Source organism: Mauremys reevesii, linkage group 1 (genome assembly GCF_016161935.1).
Source record: "Mauremys reevesii isolate NIE-2019 linkage group 1, ASM1616193v1, whole genome shotgun sequence".
Classification (NCBI taxonomy): Eukaryota; Metazoa; Chordata; order Testudines; family Geoemydidae; genus Mauremys; species Mauremys reevesii.
Window position 1 is genome coordinate 99,290,099 of NC_052623.1, and position 20,418 is coordinate 99,310,516.

General features: G+C 40.6%; 1 protein-coding gene across 1 annotated transcript in view; it reads right to left on the reverse strand.

Moving 5' to 3' along the window:
* Positions 1-5,926: 5,926 nt before the first annotated feature.
* The window catches only part of TGDS (TDP-glucose 4,6-dehydratase), a 32,722-nt gene continuing 18,230 nt past the window's right edge, over positions 5,927-20,418 (reverse strand). Inside the window, exons 6-12 of the mRNA XM_039519976.1 lie at positions 18,301-18,399; positions 14,635-14,694; positions 12,685-12,728; positions 12,151-12,316; positions 11,046-11,104; positions 7,612-7,709; positions 5,927-7,128 (exon numbers count right to left, since the gene is read on the reverse strand). Of these exons, the coding sequence (XP_039375910.1) occupies positions 7,028-7,128; positions 7,612-7,709; positions 11,046-11,104; positions 12,151-12,316; positions 12,685-12,728; positions 14,635-14,694; positions 18,301-18,399 (627 nt within the window). The 3' untranslated portion in view covers positions 5,927-7,027. The remainder of the gene's footprint in view (positions 7,129-7,611; positions 7,710-11,045; positions 11,105-12,150; positions 12,317-12,684; positions 12,729-14,634; positions 14,695-18,300; positions 18,400-20,418) is intronic.

A 20,418-nucleotide genomic window follows, 5' to 3' on the forward strand; every position in this document is an offset into this window, starting at 1 on the left:
ACGTTTCCAATCTCAACTTATGGAGCTGCTGCAGTGAGAACAAATGAAGAAATAAAATTTTGCAGGGCAGTTTACAAAAGCAGCCATTTGAAATATCTAAACTGCCTAAAATATATGGCTCCTGAAGAAGGAAAAGATGAAGTAATTCTTCTGCTTGTTAAACAAACTGTATCTAGGGCCAGCTTGTGATTAAGCATGTATTCAAACTACTTGAATACATATGCAAGTTTACTTGAAATAAACCTATTTGCTAGACTGAACATTTTAAAAAAAACCCTTTTAAAGGATGAGATTTAAAATGATTGTTTAGTGCTATTTTTAGTCTAATGTATTTAGCCCCATACACCTGCAAGAACTTTGTTAATGAGGTGTTAGGTTACTGGCACTGAATCCTGTGCCTCATGTGTCCTTCCAGAATATGAGCTTAATTCCCAAAACACAAACAAGGAAAAGTCATGAAATGCAGAGTTAAGGTGATACTTCCCACACAGCACAGCCATGCAACTTTAAATCTGCTTCCTTGGATTCCTACCCTATGGAGTCTTTTTTTTTGGGGGGGGGGGGGGGGAGAGGAGGAGTTGTGTATATTTGATTGCCAATTATTTCAAGTTAGCTAACATGCTAGCCTGGACACTTCACAAACACTTGTGCTTCATCCTAGGCTGAGTCACAATCATGTATCCTGGAACAAATGTTTGTCAAGTGACCTGAATAGCATGCACAAATATGTTAGCTTACTCAGATTAACTGGTATTACCCCAAGGGGAGTAAGGTAACCGGGATGGCTCCAGGCACCAGCGCAGCAAGCGCGTGCCTGGGGCGACAAGCCGTGGGGGGAAGCATGCCGGTTGCCGTGAGGGCGGCAGTCAGGCAGGCTTCGGCAGCATGCCTGCGGGAGGTCCTCCGGTCCCGCGGCTTTGGCAGCGGGTATGACAAAGGCACGGGACTGGCAGATCACCCGCAGAAATGCTGCCAAATCCGCGCATGCCGCTGAAGGCGGCCTGACTGCCGTGCTTGGGGTGGCAAAAAACATAGAGCCGCCCCTGAAGGTAACGCTTCAGAAAGAAAATACTAGAAAAATGGTAGGGGGAAATATAGAAAAGGAAAACCCCTTTTCTCAGAAGAGCAGACTCGGCTCCCTTTCGTGTCTGTCACCGGTGTCTGTCTCCCTCCCCATATAAGCACTGCCCATGCCTTAGGAGGTTCTAATAGAGGGGTGGGATTGTGGTACTCTTTCTTGCCTAGGTTCAAAGATACAATCTACAAGTGTTATGTCAAGCACAACACAGGCTGACAGGCCTGCAGCCTCCCCAAATATCTCCCCTAAGTCTCCTCCTGAACTCCCATTCCCGGATTACCTTAACCTTAGAAGGTTCCTCATCCCCAAAAATCAAGCAAAACTGGATCCTAAACAGATTAAGACCTGGGTAATTATAAGTGGTCATCGACTAAGGAGCTCTAGTAGGGTCCCCCAGGGACCAATTCTTGGCCTTATGCTATTTTTTCATTTTTCTCATTTTACATTTTTATCAATGACCTGGAAACAAAAATAACTAATGAAGTTTGCACATGACAAAGACTGGAGGAGTGGTAAATAATAAGAGGACAGGTTATTGATACTGAGAAATCTAGATTACATGCTAAGTCTAGTGCAAGCAAACTGTGTGTGTTTTAATATGTGAAGTATAAAGCTATATAACTAGGAACAAAGAAGGTCTGTCATACTTACAGATGGGGGACTCTATCCTAAGACGCAGTAATGCTGAAAAAGACTTGGAAGTCATGGTGGAAAAAATCAACCACACATGAGTTGTCAGTGTCACACTGTGGTCAAAAGGACCAATGTGATCCTTGGATGTATAAACAGGGGAACCTTGAGTAGGAGTTGGGAGGCTGTATTACATCTGTATTTGGCACTGATGCGACCGCTACTGGAACACCACATCCAGTACTGGTGTTCACAACTCAAGAAGGATGTTGATGAATTGAAGAGAGCTCAGCTAAGAGCCATGACAATGATTAAAGGACTGGAAAACCCACCTTATGGTGATTGAGCTCCTTGAATCCATCTATTTAGCTTATGAAAGGGATGCTTAGAGGGTGACTTGATTACAGTTTATAAGTAACTGTGAGGAACAAAAATTTGAAGCTAGATAAATTCAGATAAAAAAATAAGGCATAATTTTTAACAGAGAGGGTAATTAACCACAAACAATTTACTAAGGGAGGTGGTGCATTTTCCATCACTAGCATTTTTTCAATCAAGATTGGATGTTTTTCTAAAAGATATGCTCTAGTTCAAAGAGGAATTAACTGAAGGAAGTCCTTTGGCCCATGTTATACAGGTCAGACTAGATCAGCAGATTTTTGGGGTCAGAACCCATTTGTAAATCTTGTGGCCTGTTGTGACTCGGAGGCCTCCAAAAATCCAATGCCCCCCTCACCTGCAAGGGTCTAGCAGGGGGTGATAGGGTTCAAAGTTAAGATTCCAGATGCAACTGGTGGAGGGGCAAAGAGCCAAGACTACCCCTCCCTCAAATATACACATCCCATGAAGGGCAAAGGGAAAGGGAGGGTTGGAAGCCTGGTGGTAAAGTGAAGAGAGTGGGGGGTCTCAGGGTGCACTAAGGAAGGAGCTGGGGATTCCGATTAAGGATATGGAGGCTGGTGACCAAATAGCACCCCAGAAAACAGCCCCCACATGACCCATGGGGATAAAAGGGAGGGAAGATCTGGGAGGCTGGGGTCCAGGATGGGTAGCGTGATAGAGGGAGAGTTGCCCAGCTGCAGAGGAGGGGTACTTTTGAGGGGCCCAGGCTGGGAGGACAGATAGGGGTTCGGAACACAAGGTGTCACCCGGCTGCAAGGTGGTACAACAGGGGGCCAGGACTGGAGAATAGGATAGCAACTGCTTCCTCCTGGCTCCTGTCCCAGAGGGGTGGCTGGGCTTGGTTCCCCACTCTGGACATTGCAGCAAGCTAGGTTACATTGCCGCTCAGGTTTGGCCTGGCCTCCTTCACAGGAGGCTGGCCAAGCTCAATTTGTGAGAGTGGTGTTGCAATCTGGTACGTGGGGTTGTCGTGCCAGTAACTCGAATTTGGCCCAGTCAGCCCCTTGTCATCATGAGGGAGGGGTGACTGGGCCAACCTTGAGTGACTGTAACCTTGTGCAGCAGGTGGCAAGTCCCGGAGTGGAGGGCTGAGCCCCGCTTGTCCTGCAACCCTTTAACACATTCTGGTGACCCAGTTTTGAGTTCTGATCCAAAGGTAGAGAAACCCTGAATTAGATGATCACAGTGGTCACTTCTAGCCTTAAAAAAAATGATGTCAGCCACCTCTGCCTTAAGAGAAAGGAGATTTAATCCACTCCTGTTCCCAAGACTGAACTGCTTTCTAGGGACAAATCGTTTTAGAAACTCCCTACAGGAAAAACATGGGAGTTACCTGCCACAATCCCAGAGAGGAAGACCAGAAACCAGCTACATCAAGCTTGTAAGGTTCAACCTGTACCAGGCAATTTAACTGCCAAGGAAGTGTACCACAGAAAAAACAGTGACAGCAATATCAAGGGGAAGGAGACGAGACAAGCCCCTTCTCCTTGATGTTCTGCCCTTCAGATAGGTGGGATGCCTGCAATAACTATGAAAAACAAGATACCACCTCCACCTCAAAACCAAGGTAGAACCACTAGGAAACCTCGTTTAGTAAAAGGGAGAAGCCTCCAACGATACAAACTTATCTGCGGGGTGAATCTCTATTTGTTCACACAAGCCCAACTGTGTGACTGGAGAAGCAGATCAACATCCAGCTGAAACTACAGGGGAATATAATGAGAATTATAAATACCAAGCAGAATTCAATCAAGCTACAAGATCTCTACTCTTGCAAAAGTGATAGTTCTTTCACACAAAAAGTGGCCATGTACTCAATAACATCTCCTCTGCATTGCAGTACCCAGTCCTGCAGCATTATGACGTCAATACCTAACCAGTGCCCCAGCAGAAGGACGAATATCACCTACTTAATCAACATTAGGGCTTTCCCTGGAGGCCTCTAGTCCAAAATCTGACCCAGGTAGATGCTGCTGAGCTTGTGAGACATCACAGAACCACAGCACAAACTGGTAGCCTATTTGCCAAGGCAAACCATTTTGAATTGCATCTTGAAGTGATTAAAGAGGCAGTGAAGCTGTTTGAGGACAAGTTGATGTGATCGTAAGTCTTGGTGCAGACAAGTAAGTGCAGAATAGCAGCACGTGACAGAGGTGAGGGATCCAGAATTTATGGAGACTACAGATTAGGGAGCTGCAGTTTCCAAGATCAGGGATAATGAACTGACGTTACTATGAAAAACTAGTTTGCAGTGTTGGTCCCTTGATATGAGAGAGACAAGGTAGGTGAGATAATATCTTTTATTGGACAAGATGCTGCTGGTGGAAGGGACAACTTTTTGAGCTTCACAGAGCATTTCTTCAGGTCTGGGGAAGGTAACCAGGGTGTCCAACTAGGACAGACTATTAAGCATAAGGGGTTCACACATGTTGTAGTGACCATTTAAAATGAAGTGGACAATTAATACCTCTGCAGTCTTTGCCTTCGCCAAACACAGACACTCCACCCAAGAAGTAGATTGCATCATGGAATGGGCCACCCAAATACCCCAGGAAAGCCTGCTTCAATACAGAGGGGAAAAAAACACTTCCTGCACATCCCTAGTTGTCACCCCCCAACCTCACAACAGAACCTATTTGGGGCAGCAAACAAGTACAACCCATATTTGATGGGGACCACATCCTAAAAGAAATCTTTCCCAAATCCCCTCTTCTGGCCTTCAAACAACCCAACCTCATCACCAGAAGCAAGGTCCTCACTGACCAGGACACATCAACTCAAAGCAGCACAAGACCTGCCAGAACAGATGCAAAACCTGCAGTCATAGCTCCACTACTATGAGAACCAATAAACCCTCCCCCCCCCCCCAAAAAAAACCCACACATACCTTTTAAAATCCATAGGTCCTACATACACCTGTCACAAAATGGGGTATACCTCACCCAATATATCAAATGCTCCAATAACTATGTGGAGGAAATCAGACAATCACTGTGCTCTCTAATGAACTCAAGCAGCACAATAAGACAAGACAAAAATATTGTATCACCCATGGGTGAACACTTCACAATGCAATCACTCCATATCCAGCCTCTGAGTCCTCATCCTCAAAGGAAACCTCAAAAGATGAGCCTGAGACCTTAAATTCATAACTCTGCAAGACACTACAAACCATGAACTTAACAAAGACACTGGTTATAGTGCTCATTACAATAATTTGTAACACACTCAGCTGCTTAACATTCCATCGTCCTACGACTGCAGAGCTATTCATTGCCTACTTAATTTTAAGTCATCTCCTACAACATGTGCAAACCCTTATGCTTAACAATATGTCCCTTCTTGCATTTAGATCTGACACTGTGGTTACCTTCTATAGACCAGAGGAATAGCTCTGTGAAGCTCAAAAGCTTGTCTCTTCCACCAACAGCAGTTGGTCCAATAAAATATATTATCTCACTATCTTGTTCTCTACAAAAAACTTGGCTTTTTCCATTCCTTATGTGTTTAGTGTTGCAAGCAAGAGCTTGTATTAAAATAGTTTATGAAACAATTTCCCTGTTGACCACGTAATGCTCTCTCTACTTATTCACGTCCTTGTCATCTCCAAGAGTGGGTAATGTCTTGTTCTTGACTTAGGGCTACTCTTCAAGGTTCCTGGAAGATTCAGTTAATATAGAATGCCATCATTTAACTTTTTACCAAGAGAGGCACAAATTGAATCACCTCATGAATAACAGAAAATAATCAAGTTAGACAAGCACTTTATATTCAAATATTAACATTGAAAAATCCATATTAGCAGCTTTTCCATAATTATAGTTTTCTACTGAATTTTATGTGAAAATACAGGATATTTCTCCCTTCTATTAAAAAAAGGGGTAATTTACAAGGAAGTTTTACTTACAAGCAATGTTTCATTGATAAGATGATCTAAACTCTGATAATACAAACCATCCCACAACTCAGTGAAACAAAACTATTTAGCTTTTATCCCTATGGCCAAAAATATTCTTCATATCATGGAACATTATAACATTTTAAATACTGTAACAAACTTAGCATTCAAGTTTTTCCAAACATTCCAATTGTAAACATTAAGGAGAAAGAAATTATTTGGGGTAATACAAGAGGTAATAACTGGATAATGACCACAGTGATAAAATCCTTTGAAAATAATGTAGACAGATAATGGAATGAATTTAAATACAAGCTTCATGAAAGATCTATTAGGTTGATGATAATTTCCCAAGACAGGTGATACATGCTATTTAAGACATTTAAAATTAGACCAGACAATGTTCTAGAATAGTTATCTATGGAGAACAATACTGCAACGGCAGGGAAATAGACTGTAACCATTTAGATCTCATCTCTACCTTTGGTGATTCTGTACACCTTTGGTAGAGCATAGAACATTTGGCTCCTTAATGATTAAACGCCTGAACAGAAAATATAATTTTGTAGCTAACGTGATGGAACAAGTATAAGAAGTGATAACCTGTCTTGTACATCTGATGCATTTCTGAACTTAAACACATCAATAACATATTTTCATCAAAAATACCAAGAGTTGTATTCAAAATGTTTCTTAGTCAAAGTGAACAAAACAGGTTTAAAATCAAGTGTATCAATGTATAGTGTTATAAAAATCCTTCATATAGTTATTTAAAATAAATTTCTATAAAAATTTAAGGATATTGCACTGAAAACTGATTTACATCTACAAAATCAAGTATTAAAAAGCTCTGAAAATCTTTCCCATTTTGTTCCTTATTTACAACTGTGAATTCATAATTGTCCATGCATCTTGAAATATGAGAAGACTTCGTTTTGGTCACTTGACTGCAAGTTTCTATAAAGAAGACACGGTCACGAGGAGAGAGGATGAATTTCCTTTATGTTCTCTCTTCCTCCCTACGGTACATCAAGCTGTGCAAATAGTTCTGTCACAGGAAAGGGTTCCAAAGCTTTCTCCGCATTCTTCCAGTTGCGAAAATTGTCTCTGTACCATTCAACTAGCATAAACGAGAAGGTTGAATTTAAGACATAGTTCAAATTAAACAGAGAAACTGATAGTTAGGAATATTTGTACCCTTTTCCAGATACCACAAGGAAGCTAACACAGCAGTAGTATAGTTGTACATAAATTGCATTCTGTGACATATATAGCTAATAATATTTGGAATCTTCAGTGAAGTCCTTAACCAAGATACTATTGTATCATATCAAAATGTCTACTTTATTTTTGCCCCTGCTTTTAAATTATATTAATAATGGTAAGGTGACTTAATGGGTTTCTTTTAAAAAAATACTAATAGGCACATAAGCTACTTAAAGAGGAATCAGTTCTACTGGCTAGTTTGAAAGAGTAAGCTCAGCAGCATTCTAATTTTAGCTACTCGTAAGGTAACACTAAATTTCAAAACCAAAATATTCTCTACTTCTTTACTCCCAAATCACCACCCCCAAGTGAGTTACAGATATTAAATGTAGCATACTTGTTTTCTTTATTCCTTCCTTCCAAGGAACTTTAGGTCTCCATCCTAAATTGTGCATTTTTTCTGAATTCATTGGATATCTTAGGTCATTGGTAGGTCTTAAAAACAAATACAAAAATACAAGTTTAAAGAAAAATACAGTTCAAGCATGTACAATGTTTTTGAAAACAATTCAGTGTACAGCACTTTGCTCTACAGTGCCCTCAAGCACTCATATTAGGCGTTTTTTAATTAAAAATGATTTTCCCACTCAAACAGATCTGCTTTGTCACATTTTCAAAACATTTCTACCATGCACGTGATCTGCACAAAACTCGTGTGCAGATGCTCAGGGAGAAAAATGAGTTCGGCCCTCACGGTAACTTAAACCCCACTGTGCTAGTGTGTTTATATTACTCCACTCCACCCATCCACCCACTCTGAAGGGCTTTAGAACCCAGATGGTGCTTCCCACCAATCTATGTGGCCTTTGGAGAAAATTGCAGAGAGAAGCTACCAGAGACTCCAGTTGATAGTGGCAGAAGCAGCCAAAGCTGAGACCTTTGGTCCTTTGGACATTCAGAGAACCTTATACAGTTTTAATTGGACTTACTTTGTCCTGTGCTGGTTTGCTATTTGATCCTCTCCTCCCCACCCCCTCCTCCCCCAAAGTCTTTTCACCTCAGTTTCACTCCACATCTGTCCCTCTTACCCTTTTCTCCCCTACCTTTTCTTTCTCCCTTCACCCTGTTTCCTGCAAGACCCTACTTGATATGTCTTCCGAGTTTGACAGCAAACCACTGATAAATATTCTTGAGTAGTTTTTCAACAAGTTATGCACCCACCTTAGAGTAATTTCATCTAAACTACATTTCCTCAGTTTGCTTACGAGAATATCATGTAGGATTATGTAAAAAGTCCAGATATATCATGTCTATTGCTTCCCCTCCAACCACTAGACCAGTTACCTTGTCAAAGAAAGCAATTAGATTTGACACAATTTGTTCTTGAGAAATCCATATTAGTTATTAATTATCACCTTATTTTTCTGTAGGTTTGAGCAAATTGATTATTTAATAATTTGTTTCAGTATCTCTACAGGTATCAGGCTGAGTGGTCTATAATTCCCCAGGTCCTGTTTTTTCTTCTTTTTGAAGAGAGGTACTACCTTTACCTTTTTATAATCATCTGGGATGTCATTCATCCTCCATGAATTCTTGAAGACAACAGTTAATGATTCACAGATTGCTTCAACTAGTTCCTTAAGTACACTAGGGTGAATTTCGTCATTGTCTGCTGTCATCACACAGTTCATTCTGCTTAAGTGTTATATCCTTCTAGAACCCTGTGTCTGTTTTATCTATTTAGATTTTGAGCTCTCTGGGACTGGGACCATATACTACTCTTTGTACAATGCGTAGCACCATGGGGGTCCATTCTGAGTTGGCTCTTTGGCACAACCATACTAAACATTATTAGTAATAAATACTAATAATACACTGTTAGGAAGCTTCAAATATTCACCTTGTTTGATGCTCTGAAGATATGGCAATACTCTAGAAATCTACAACAGCAAAGTCACCGTTAGTGAGAGCTCAGTGCTGCTCAATACATGGAATCTAAATGTACCAATATCCACTGATGGAAAGTGAGTGAGGAGAATCCTACTTATGTATTTCACCTTTTATCTAAAGTGCTGCTTACTTGAGGAGAAAAGCTGCTGCATCACTACATCTGGGAGCTCAGGCACCTAGGCAGTAAGCCATATCAACATTCCAGGAGCTGAGAAAAGATGTAGATGCTGCTGAACTGTTTGGGTGCCAGTGGAAATATGGATAAACTATTTTCAACATTGTCCGAGTAACTGTAGTGATTAATGTCGCACAGACAAGACTTGTGTCTGTCAGTCTCCTCAACCAAATACCTTCCAGATATTGTACAACTGTTATTTAAATAAAATAAAATATAAAGTGTCTTGCGCTACATTTTAAGATGTTATACTTTAAGATGTTAATTCTTTGCCAAGATGCAGCCTGCAGTTAGTCTTTCCAATTTCCCTTCTTTATGTTTGTTCACAGCAAGTGAGGCAGGGTTCATATTTTATAGAAAACTTAGTTTTCATAGGACAATGTCCTATTTTTCTTCAACACTTCAGGGCTCATCTGTTCCCATCTCTAAAGTTCATAACTCTCTCGATCTTATCAAGAGTACAGTAAGAGCTTGTGTATTTTACGCTCTAGGAATTATTCTGGTGAAGTTCTATGGCTTGTGTTATACAGGTCACACTAGATGATCATAATGGTCCCCTCTGGCCTTGGACAAATCAATCAGTCTAAAGTACAGCCAAAGGGCTGCATTTGGCCCATCTGACGTATTTATGCAGCCCATGTAATTACATTCAAATTGTCCAGAATCTAAGCTTTAATCTTTTTAAGTTAATAAATTTAAAGTGCTCCTGGCTGCCAAGACAACTATCAGTTATTCTGTTCATATTTGGAAGGTTAAGGGTAAGATTCTATCATGGAGGTCACAGATTCCACGACTTTTCGGGACCTCTCTGACTTCTGGGGCAGGACCAAACCAGGGGCCGGCCCCTGGCCTGTCAAAGCAGCTGCTGGCCCTCTGGAGCAGCAGTGGTCACCAGGGCTGGAGCAGCTGCAAGCCCCAACAGCACTCTGACAATGTGTCGTCCTCCCTGCCTCCCAAGGTATTTTAAGTAAAAGTCAGGGAAAGGACATGAGCAATAAACAAAAATTCACAGAAGCCCATGACAGAATCTTAACCTGATAGTCTTTTGACGCCTGCAGATCACCTGAAACAATGGCTCAGAGGCGTGACCCCTCCTGCTCCGTACTAATCTCACTGGAGTGTCAATTCTAAAGCCTGTTGATGCCATGTTAATGGTGATATTAACTATTCCATTACTGATCATTTCAGAATAGAGAATGGGGGTGCAGGTGAAGCTTACTGAAGGTGGGAAATTGGAAGTTGCTTCAGGGAAGGAAATGCAAATGGAGAACAGAGACGACACACAAAAACAGAAAGTTAAACAAATGACAGAAGTAAGAGTGGTTGTAAAGGTCAGAGTTTCTTCCATCCTGCATGATGGTGAATGTAACAAGTACTGAACAAACAAATTAAGACAGTTTAGTTACTACATAAATGCCATATTTCTACACTTTATCTTTTTGCAAATCTCCTGACAATAGGCATTCCTCTGTGGATTAAGGGGAGGAAATACCACTGTACACACAGCCTGGCCTATGACTAAAAATGGGATATGCCCTTCAGGTGAGCCTGACATCACTGATCTATGCAGGAACAGACTATTGTCACAAAAGGGCATAATGAGAACTTTTTTTTTTTTTTTTGCGCAGTGGTACAAAGAAAGTACAAAACAAAACAAAACAAAAAATAGAACACATCTTTAAGAAGACTGTTAACCAATTCCTTACCTGTCTTTTACATAATCCACCCAATGTTCCATTTCAGATTCTGAATTGGTCTTTTTTATCTGTCAACCAGAAAAGAATAAATTATTTTCTGTATTACAAACCAGGTTACAATGCATAGAATTAAATCAATATTAAGGTTTGAATTTAACACTGGACTAAGAACCACCATTTCTGTATGTTTTTTGGTTTAAATTTTATGAGCTGTGGCTGGTAAAATTATGGCAAGGTAATTAGTTTTAACCATGTATAATGATTCCAATGGACACTCTTCTCCAGATACCTTCCAATACTTGGAGATTGGTCCTGCTTTGAGCAGGGAGTTGGACTAGATGACCTCCTGAGGTCCCTTCCAACCCTGACAGTCTATGATTCTATGATTAATAACTGGATTTTTGTATAATTCTAAATCATAACAAGTTTTTACTTTTGTCAATTCCACATTCCCTGACCAAAATGAAACACAGAATATCAAGAAGCAGTTGTCAATTGATGACTGGTCATTAGCCTGCGTGAAAAGTAGGTGGAGAGTTCTCAATGCTGCCCCCTTTTTTAAAAAAGCACTTGCATCAGTGAGAAACAACAATAATAATAATACCACCACCTATTTCTTAAATAGCACTTTTCATCAGTGGATCTCAAAATACTTCCAAGTCTTTCAATGTATTTATCCTCACACCATCTCATTTTACAGATGAGGAACTGAAGCACTTACAGGCTAAATTACAGGCCCAAGGTCACCCAGGAAGTTTATGGAAGAGCAGGGAATTGAACCCAGGTCTGATTGCATTAGTATGGAGACTGAGCTACGGTCAGAGTTATAGATCATTTCTTCCAGGTCAGGATCCCAGGAGGACTGAAAAAATACTGTAGCGTGAGGTAGCTTGCATGGCTGTTTTGTGCATTATACCTGTGCTACCGGTTCTGTGTATCTATGGCACTTCTGTCTCCCTAGGGGATTGTCAAATCTCATCTTTCCCACCCTTTGAACATTAAACTCACATAAGCCAAAAGTAATTCAAATCCTCTGAAGTTTAATTGCAGATGTACCATTATTAAGAAGAAAAGAAACCACAAATACTCTGAACTGTCTACATTGTTTACTTACTAGATGGATTAATTCTTTAGCAAGCTGTACAATGGACATTTCAAAACTGGTTCCAATGTTATAAATTTCACCCGGCTTCCCCTTCTTTAGAACAGTAAGGAATGCTTCTACTACATCAGTGGCGTAAAGAAAATTCCTTCTTTGAAGCCCAGAACCATGAATGCAGCTAAACAGGAAAAAGAAAGATACAGTGTTGTGTAACTTTAAAAACAGAAGTATCCAGTTATTCTATCAACATTTAGATGTGTATTTTTAAATGGATACAACTATTAAAAATCAGGAAAAAAAATGCTTTTTGGTTGAAAGAAGATTCTGTTTGAGTTAATTTTAAAATAGCCTTTTTTCGTTCCTGATTGCAATGTAACTAAAATGCAAGTAAGTTATGGACATACTCAGATTACTAATGGGACTAATTTAAAAAACATTAAATTTATTAAGAATACTGCATTGATTACAATTATAACCAAGGCTTTTTCACCACATACTCCCTGCCACAAACCAAAAAAAACACTGTAGAAAACTCAAGTTACATACCATTTCCTGTTCTGATGCAACAAAGATATAAACTTTGGAATAACCTAAACAGCAATAAATAAATAAATAAATAAATAAAGTCAGTTCATTTTAGAAAAGCTGAAGCTCTACAAGGACTTAAAAGGTGAAATCGTGACCTCACTGAAGTAAATGGGCCCAGGATTTCACCCATAAAAAATATCTACTTAAAAACAAAGCAAAACACAATTGAAAGTTAGATGGAAGAACTGCCATCATATATTCATTTGAATTTTAAAAGCTGTTAAATAGAAAAAAGTTTAGGATTTTTTTTTTAAAGGAGCATTTGTGGGAATGCACGCCTTCCAACATTCATCCTAACAACCAAGCTAAAAGCTCCTTGGGCGTGGAAGTTACATGCATATTTATTTTGTTGTTCAAAGTAAACATTTATATACATCTCAGAAGTCCGCTCAAAGGATTTTACTCAAGATAGGAAATATCATCACTATGATTCTGTGAAACAAACCAGTGTATAGTAGAAAAGCAGAATGATAAATAGAATCCATGATCTTCTGCTCTAAAAATCACTGGAGATCACAGGATTAGTAGTTTTACATCTTACCTTCTTTAGGGAGCCAGGGAGGCCCTGACCCTACAAACACAACATATGCTTAACTTTATGCATATGAGGAGTCCCACAGACATCAATGGGGCTGCTCAAGTGCATAAAGTTAAGCACACGTAAAAGCATTTGCAGGATCAAGGCAAATGGGGCTAAACACTTGAACAAACATGATCTTACCTTGCAAAGACAAGTCACACCCAAACACCCCCATGTAGGCAAAAAATTACTCAAACATCTGTGAGCAGGAGTTAAAATCCAGTGGTCTGGTACCTACCTGTAACAAATCCATAGCTACAACAGTTACTACAGTTGCCAGCTAAAGAGCACAAATGTGACACAAAGATAGAAAGATCTTGAGGTACTAATTTTTGAGCAAGAGTCCCAGGCTACCCGCGAGTACTTACATTGGCAATCGTGATATCCAGCTGTGGCCAAGGATTCATCAAAAACATATTGCTTCCTACAGTTATTTTTGTCTAACTATAAAAGGCTATACATTTTAGTTCAGTTTGACTCTTCATTAGTCAGTCCATTAAGTCCCTAAATATTTTTTCTTTATTCTTCTATGAGTTACCACCAATTCGTCTAAATTTTTCCAAGATGGTCAGAACTAAAACCAGTGCAGAGAGGAACAACCTCAAAAAAATAGCACAAATTATGCCTTTGCAAAATGCGGCATTTCTTTATCAACATGTGCAGTAACTTTCATTGTCATTTATCCACTATCACCCCATATTTGGATAGTAGCAATACAAAACTCCCTCCTACTTAATATCTATTTTGTATTATTCCTCTCCACAAGATAAGCCTAGACAAATGCAATCCACTTCAATTTCATTTTATTTCTGACCAGATTTCTCACTTTTTTAGGTTTCTTTTTATCTTTACTGATGCAACTCCACCTTCTTTCATATCTGAGGGATTTTGTAAAACCTTACTGTTTACCTCACTTTCATATCATTGATGGAATTATTAATTAAGACCGGAATTAACACCAATCCCTGTGGCACCCTGATATCCTCTGAAAATCTAGAAGCACTGTAAAAAATTCTGACAATGCTCAAACAGATATTTGAGACACTCTAACAAATGCTTTATTGGAGAAATGTAGTTCCTGCTTTTCCCTGCATCCACCAACATGAGTCATTTAGGTGGTTAGTTTGGTAGGTTATTAATATCAGACTAAGACAGATGGTGCTAATTCAGCTTGACCTACTTTGCCTGTGATACAAATTATTTTCTTTGGAAAAATATTGTAAGTATATTCTGACACACACACACACACAAAACCCAGCAGTAAAACATATAAGCCACCTTTTTACAATGGATTAGAGAGTTAAGATAGAAACAAACATCATACTTACTTTTTCTGGATACTGATGTGGTCCATAAACATTGCTGCTTCGTGTGATAACAACTGGAAACTTTAAAATATTAAACATGTGAGTATTATCTGTCAAGGACTGTAGGCCCAAACTGCCTTCGCTTCTTCACTGAACAATTAATAGTAGCAATTCACAATTTTGTAGTGCCTATCCAAATATCTGGAAGCACTTCATGAATAAATGACGCCACAAGACACACCTGCCAGTAGACAAATATCTCCAGTTTAGAGATGGAGACATGCAGTCAGCAACAGAAGTTCCTGATCCCTATTCTCATTTGCATTCCTGTCTAGAGGACACTACAAACATGTATTCGGTAGACAATATAAAGAGCCTTTATGTGACATTTCTTCTTCAAAAGAAATGTTTCACTGTCACTAACAGACATCTATCCCTGAGTTTTCCCCATCCCAAAGACAGCACACTTATGAAGAGCCTTAAAAGGCCAGAAAAAAATAAGATGAAGAATGAAGCAAGGCAGTTTACAATTGAAAATGTTTAAATAAATAAGGATCTGCATAGCAATTTAAAGCTTCAAATAAAAATAAATAAGGAAAGATGGAAGGCTGCTTTCCCCATGGGAGCAGACAATGCAATTTGGTTACCTTAACTTTGCACACCCCTACTTTGGAATATATGATTTCTTTTACATTTAGCTGTAATTTAGAAACTAGGGAATTTAGTTAGTTTTGATAGACTGGTAGAAGAAAGATGAAAATTCAGAAGTTTACAATTACGATGAAAAAATATCTGTTTGTTTTGAATGCCTTTAATAATAGGATAGGCAAGTGTCCTTTTCATCCAATTTAAACAGAACCGTGAATCAGATGGTACTGTGTCAGAAATAATTTCCCTAAACAGTTTATTAAGGTTTACCATGACTCAGTTTCCACATAAGCATTCTTTTATTAGTCCAAAGGCCACTTGCTGTTGATTACATTCAAAATATTACTCCTGGGGGGATTCTGCGCTACTATACACATGCATAATTAATGAGCCATGTGTATTTTTAATTTTTGAGCAGAAAAAAGCTTCTGCCTAAATGTTGCTGCAGTTCTGCCTTTTTCCCACCAGAGGGTGCTGTGATGCAAGAACAGCAGCAGCTCCCAGCCAGCTAAGGAAGAGAAAGAGCCTGCCTTCTTCTCAGTGCATGTCAGGCCAGGTCAGGAGAGAGGAGCTATGGAGAGACAGACAGCGTGGAGTGCTGGCAGGGGGTGGGGAGGTCAGACAGGAGCCTTATGAGCTAGTGGGCAGGACAGATTGGGCAGGAGCTGAACAGGGACACATAGGGACAGGGGCAATGGCTGAGTGGGGGCACAGAGACACATGGGGAGCGGGTACAGGGACATGGGAGTGGCTGGGTGAGGCACAGACCTATAGGGACAGGGGAATGGCTGAATGGGGGCACAGAAACACCTGGGGATGGGGGTACAGAGCCACATACGGACAGGGGAAGGGAGTGCAGGACCACATGGTGATGGGGAGAGTGGGTGTCTGAGTCAGAGTGGAGGGACACATGCACAGGGGATGCAAGGACACATGGAGGTGCAGGGACACATGGGGGACAGGGGCAGATGTGTCTGACTGAATGGGAGAGGCTGGGGTCAGATAGGATTGTTAGGGAGCTTCCCCCATGCAGACCCTATCTATAAGGTAGGTTGAAAGCTGGCTAGATTGTCAGGCTCAGCGGGTAGTGATCAATGGCTTGATGTCTAGTTGGCAGCTGGTATCAAGTGGAGTGCCCCAGGGGTCGGTCCTGGGGCCGGCTTTGTTCAACATCTTTATTAATGATCTGGACAATGGGATGAATTACACCCTCAGCAAATTCACAGATGACACTAAGCTGGGGGAGAGGTAGATACACTGGAGGTAGGGATAGCATCCAGAGTGACCTAGACAAATTGGAGGATTGGGCCAAAAGAAATCGGATGAGCTTCAACAAGGACAAGTGCAGAGTCCTGCATTTAGGAAGAAAGAATCCCATGCCCTGCTACAGGCTGGGGACTGACTGGCTAAGCAGCAGTTCTGCAGAAAAGGACCTCAGGATTACAGTGGATGAGAAGCTGGATATGAGTCAGTGTGCCTTTGTTCCAAAGAAGGCTAACAGCATATTGGGCTGTATTAGTAGGAGAATAGCCAGCAGATCAAGGGAAGTGATTATTCCCCTCTATTCGGCGCTGGTAAGGCCACACCTGGAGTGTTGTGTCCAGTTTTGGTCCCCCCACTACAGAAGGGATGTGGACAAATTGGAAAGAATCCAGCGGAGGGCAACAAAAATGATTAGGGGGCTGGGGCACATGACTTACGAGGAGAGGCTGAGGGAACTGGGGTTATTTAGTTTGCAGAAGAAAAGAGTGACAGGGGATTTGACAGCAGCCTTCAACTACCTGAACGGAGGTTTCAAAGAGGATGGAACTAGCCTGTTCTCAGTGGTGGCAGATGACAAAACAAGAAGCAACGGTCTCAAGTTGCAGTGTGGGAGGTCTAGGTTGGATATTAGGAAACACTATTTCATTTGGAGGGTTGTGAAGCACTGGAATGGGTTACCTTGGGAGGTGTGGAATCTCCATCCTTAAAGGTTTTTAAGGCCCGGCTTAACAAAGCCCTGGCTGGGATGATTTAGTTGGTGTTGGTCCTGCTTTGGACTAAATGACCTCCTGAGGTCTCGTCCAACCCTAATGTTCTATGAATCCCTTTCCACCCCACAAAAAAACCCTGTTCCATATTTTTCCTACCCATACCCAACAACCCTCCAAGTTCACACCCAGGCTCCTTCCCAGCAATTTCCTTCCATCTCCCTCAGCTCCTCCGTTACCCCTGACTCTCCCTGCCTTTGCACTGCTTCTGAGGGATGCAGGAAATACGGTTCTGTATTGTAGTTTAAATGATTACTCAGAGTTCTGTATTAATATGCCTAATAAGGAATCTATTTGTCAAAAAACATTTCATTTTTGCTCACGTGCTTCATACCTATTACTTATGTCAAAATCCAAACTCAATTTAAAACTATAATTCACTCAGATCTAATGGACTAACAAATTTATTTGAAGTGATAATTAAGATGAAATAGATTCAATTGGTGTAATGACCCAACCATTCCCAGTCTTTGTTTAGACCACAGTTAATAGTATCTAGTTTGCATATTAATTCAAGTTCAGCACTCTCTCTTTGGAGTCTGTTTAAGTCTGCCACTGAGTTGTTAGAAAGGGAAGTGTTCTCCCACTGGTTTTTGAATGTTATGATTCCTGATGTCAGATTTGTGTCCATTTATCATTGCTGGCACATGATGGCATATATCACGTTTGATGGTGTGTCTGATGTGATTAGGTCCTGTGATGGAGTCACTTGAATGGATATGTGGACAGAGCTGGCATCGGGCTTGATAGGTTCCTGGGTTAGTGTTTATGTTGTATGGACTGGCCTGTCTCCCAAGATCTGGGAATGGTTCCATTCTATGCATCCGAAGAAGTGAGCTTTAGCTCACGAAAGCTCATGCTAAAATAAATTTGTTAGTCTTTAAGGTGCCACAAGTACTCCTGTTCAGATCTAATGTGGGCTTATATTGTGGTAGATTTTACTTTGACACATATGGAAGGGATGCTATTGCAATAAACCTTATAGTTTCTGAAACCTGAATAAGCTTACCTGATACCTTTCCCAGTAAGACTGAACAAAGCATTCTGCAGCTGCTTTAGATGAGGCATAAGGATTCGTTGGTCGTTTGGGTGAAGCTTCATCAAATTCCTGAAATAAAAAGAGTGATAACTTGCATTATATAACAGCTTTCATCCTAAAGAATCCTCTAATGTTTTTAAAGCTTCATCCTGAAGCTATTGTCAGAACATTTCTACTACAACTGGGGTAAAATACAGCAATTGTTTGATAGTACTGGAAGTGAAGAATACATCATTCAGCTGAAAACAAAGGAGAAATTTAAGGCAGAGTATAAATGCCTATATGAAAACAAAAATACACCCCAGATGGACAAAAGCTTTACTGACTAAAAGTGTTGGCCTGGATAACACTTTTCTGGCAGAAGACTCTCTCCAGCGTACAAAGCTACTGCCCCTAGCTGGAGGTGGTACTACAAAGAGGGGCTACACTGCGTAACTTACAGTGGAACTGCTGTAGTGGCACAGCTGTGCACCTGTAAAGTGTGCAGTGTAAACATAGCCTGGAACTGACTGAGGTTCTGTCTGACATGGTGATGAAGTTCACACCACTTATCTTCGGGAAACTTTAAAATCCACATGATCAATGGCACAAAACCTCCTACCCAGTCTCTACTTTCTTGAAGGTAATCTCCAGACCCACACATAGCTATACCCTGGACTGGATGAGTTCTTTAGAGCAACATACCCCTGCCATCCCAGTGGTGTCTGCCACAATTTCAGCAACTGGTACAGATAAAGACTTTCTTATCACTAATTTGCTATGATGTGTAACCTAACAAAGTGGTAGATCTGAGATGAGAACTTCTTAGTTAAATGGATATAGATGCAAAGTAGGCCATATAAAAATTCCTTAGTGGAAGAACATAAGAGTGACCATACTGGGTCAGACCAAAGGTCCATCTAGCCCAGTATCCTGTCTTCCGACCCTGACCAATGCCAGGTGCCCCAGAGAGAATGAGCAGAACAGGTATCATCAAGTGATCCATCCTCTGTCACCCATTCCCAGCTTCCAGCAAACAGAGGCTAGGGACACCACCCCTGCCCATCTTGGCTAATAGCCATTGATGGACCTATCCTTCATGAACTTATCTAGTTCTTTTTTGAACCCTGTTATAGTCTTGGCCTTCACAACATCCTCTGGCAAAGAGTTCCACAGATTGACTGTGTGTTATGTCGAAAAAAAATACTTCCTTTTGTTGTAAACCTGCTGCCTATTAATTTCATTTGGTGACCCCTAGTTCTTGTGTTATGAGAAGGAGTAAATAACACTTCCTTATTTACTTTCTCCATACCACTCATGATTGTATGTACCTCAATCATATCCCCACTTAGTCATCTCTTTTCATACCCCTAATCATTTTTGTTGTCCTCTTCTGTAACTTTTCCAATTCCAATATATCTTTTTTGAGATGAGGCAACCACATCTGCACGCAGTATTCAAGATTTGGGCGTACCACGGATTTATATAGAGGGAATATGATATTTTTTGTCTTATTATCGATCCCTTTCTTCATGATTCCCAATATTCTGCTCTCCTTTTTGACTGCCACTGCACATTGTGTGGACACTTTCAGAGAACTGTCCACAATGACTCCCAAGATCTCTTTCTTGAGTGGTAACAGCTCATTTAGACCCCCTCATTTTATATGTATAGTTGGGATTATGTTTTCCAATGTGCATTACTTTGCGTTTATCAACACTGAATTTCATCTGCCATTTTGTTGTCCCGTGACCCAGTGTTGTGAGATCCTTTTGTAGCTCTTCGCAGTCTGCCTGGGACTTAACTATCTTGCATAGTTTTTGCAAATTTTGCCACCTCACTGTTCATCCCTTTTTCCAGATCGTTTATGAGAGGACCTTCCCTCTTATCCCATGACAGTTTACTTTGCTTAAGAGCCTTTGATAAGGAACCTTGTTAAAGGCTTTTTGAAAATCTAAGTACACTATATCCACTGGATCCCCCTTGTCCACATGCTTGTTGACCCCCTCAAAGAGTTCTAGTAGATTGGTGAGGCATAATTTCCCCTTACAAAAACCATGTTGACCCTCCCCTAACGAATTATGTCCATCTATGTGTCTGACAATTTTG